The sequence below is a fragment of the Neopelma chrysocephalum genome, unplaced genomic scaffold, assembly GCF_003984885.1.
Source record: "Neopelma chrysocephalum unplaced genomic scaffold, ASM398488v2 Primary Assembly neopelma1_246, whole genome shotgun sequence".
Classification (NCBI taxonomy): domain Eukaryota; kingdom Metazoa; phylum Chordata; class Aves; order Passeriformes; family Pipridae; genus Neopelma; species Neopelma chrysocephalum.
In genome coordinates, this window is record NW_020897908.1 from 8,943 (window position 1) to 9,546 (window position 604).

Below are 604 nucleotides of genomic sequence, written 5' to 3' on the forward strand. Positions count from 1 at the left end.
AAGAGCCGGGCCCCGCACGCCTCGGGCACGAAGCGGGCGCAGGAGCCGAGCTGGCGCTGGCGCAGGGCGGGCACGGCCCTCCAGCGCGGCCGCGGCAGCGCCCACGTCTCCGAGGCCACCCAGTCCTCCAGCGCCTGCTCCTCGTCCGACGAGTCGCGCTCGTGGGGCGGCCGCTTGCGCAGGGAGCGCCGGCGGGAGCGGCGACGCTCCTCCTCGTCCTCCTCCTCCTCTTCCTCTTCATCTTCTTCGTCCCCGCGCGGTTCCTCGGGGATGGAGTAGTGGCCGGTGTCGTCCATGCTGTCGGAGTCGCGCTCCCCGGAGCTGTCGCTGTCGGTGTCCCCTCGGGGTCCCACCCCTCGTGTCCCCGCGGGCGCCGCCGGCTCCGAGGAGCCCGTCAGGCTCAGGCTGGCGTCAGACGCCTCCACCTCGATCCCCGACGACGTCTCGCGCCCGTCCTCGGCTGACATGTCCTCGGGGCTGCTCGACAGGCTGCCTGGGGGGGCATGGGGACACCCTCAGTGACACCCTGACACCCTGTGACACTGTCATTGTCACCCTGTCACCCTGACATGTCCTCGGGGCTGCTCGACAGGCTGCCTGGGGG

The 604-nt window shown here is 72.5% G+C and overlaps 1 protein-coding gene across 1 annotated transcript in view; it reads right to left on the reverse strand.

Annotated features, from left to right (window-relative positions):
• LOC113977502 (DDB1- and CUL4-associated factor 8-like) overlaps nt 1–604 on the reverse strand; it is a 9,775-nt gene that overhangs the window by 8,609 nt on the left and 562 nt on the right. The window contains 1 exon segment of the mRNA XM_027703655.1: nt 1–493. This exon segment is cut by the window's left edge and continues 43 nt beyond it. Within this exon segment, the coding sequence (XP_027559456.1) occupies nt 1–493 (493 nt within the window).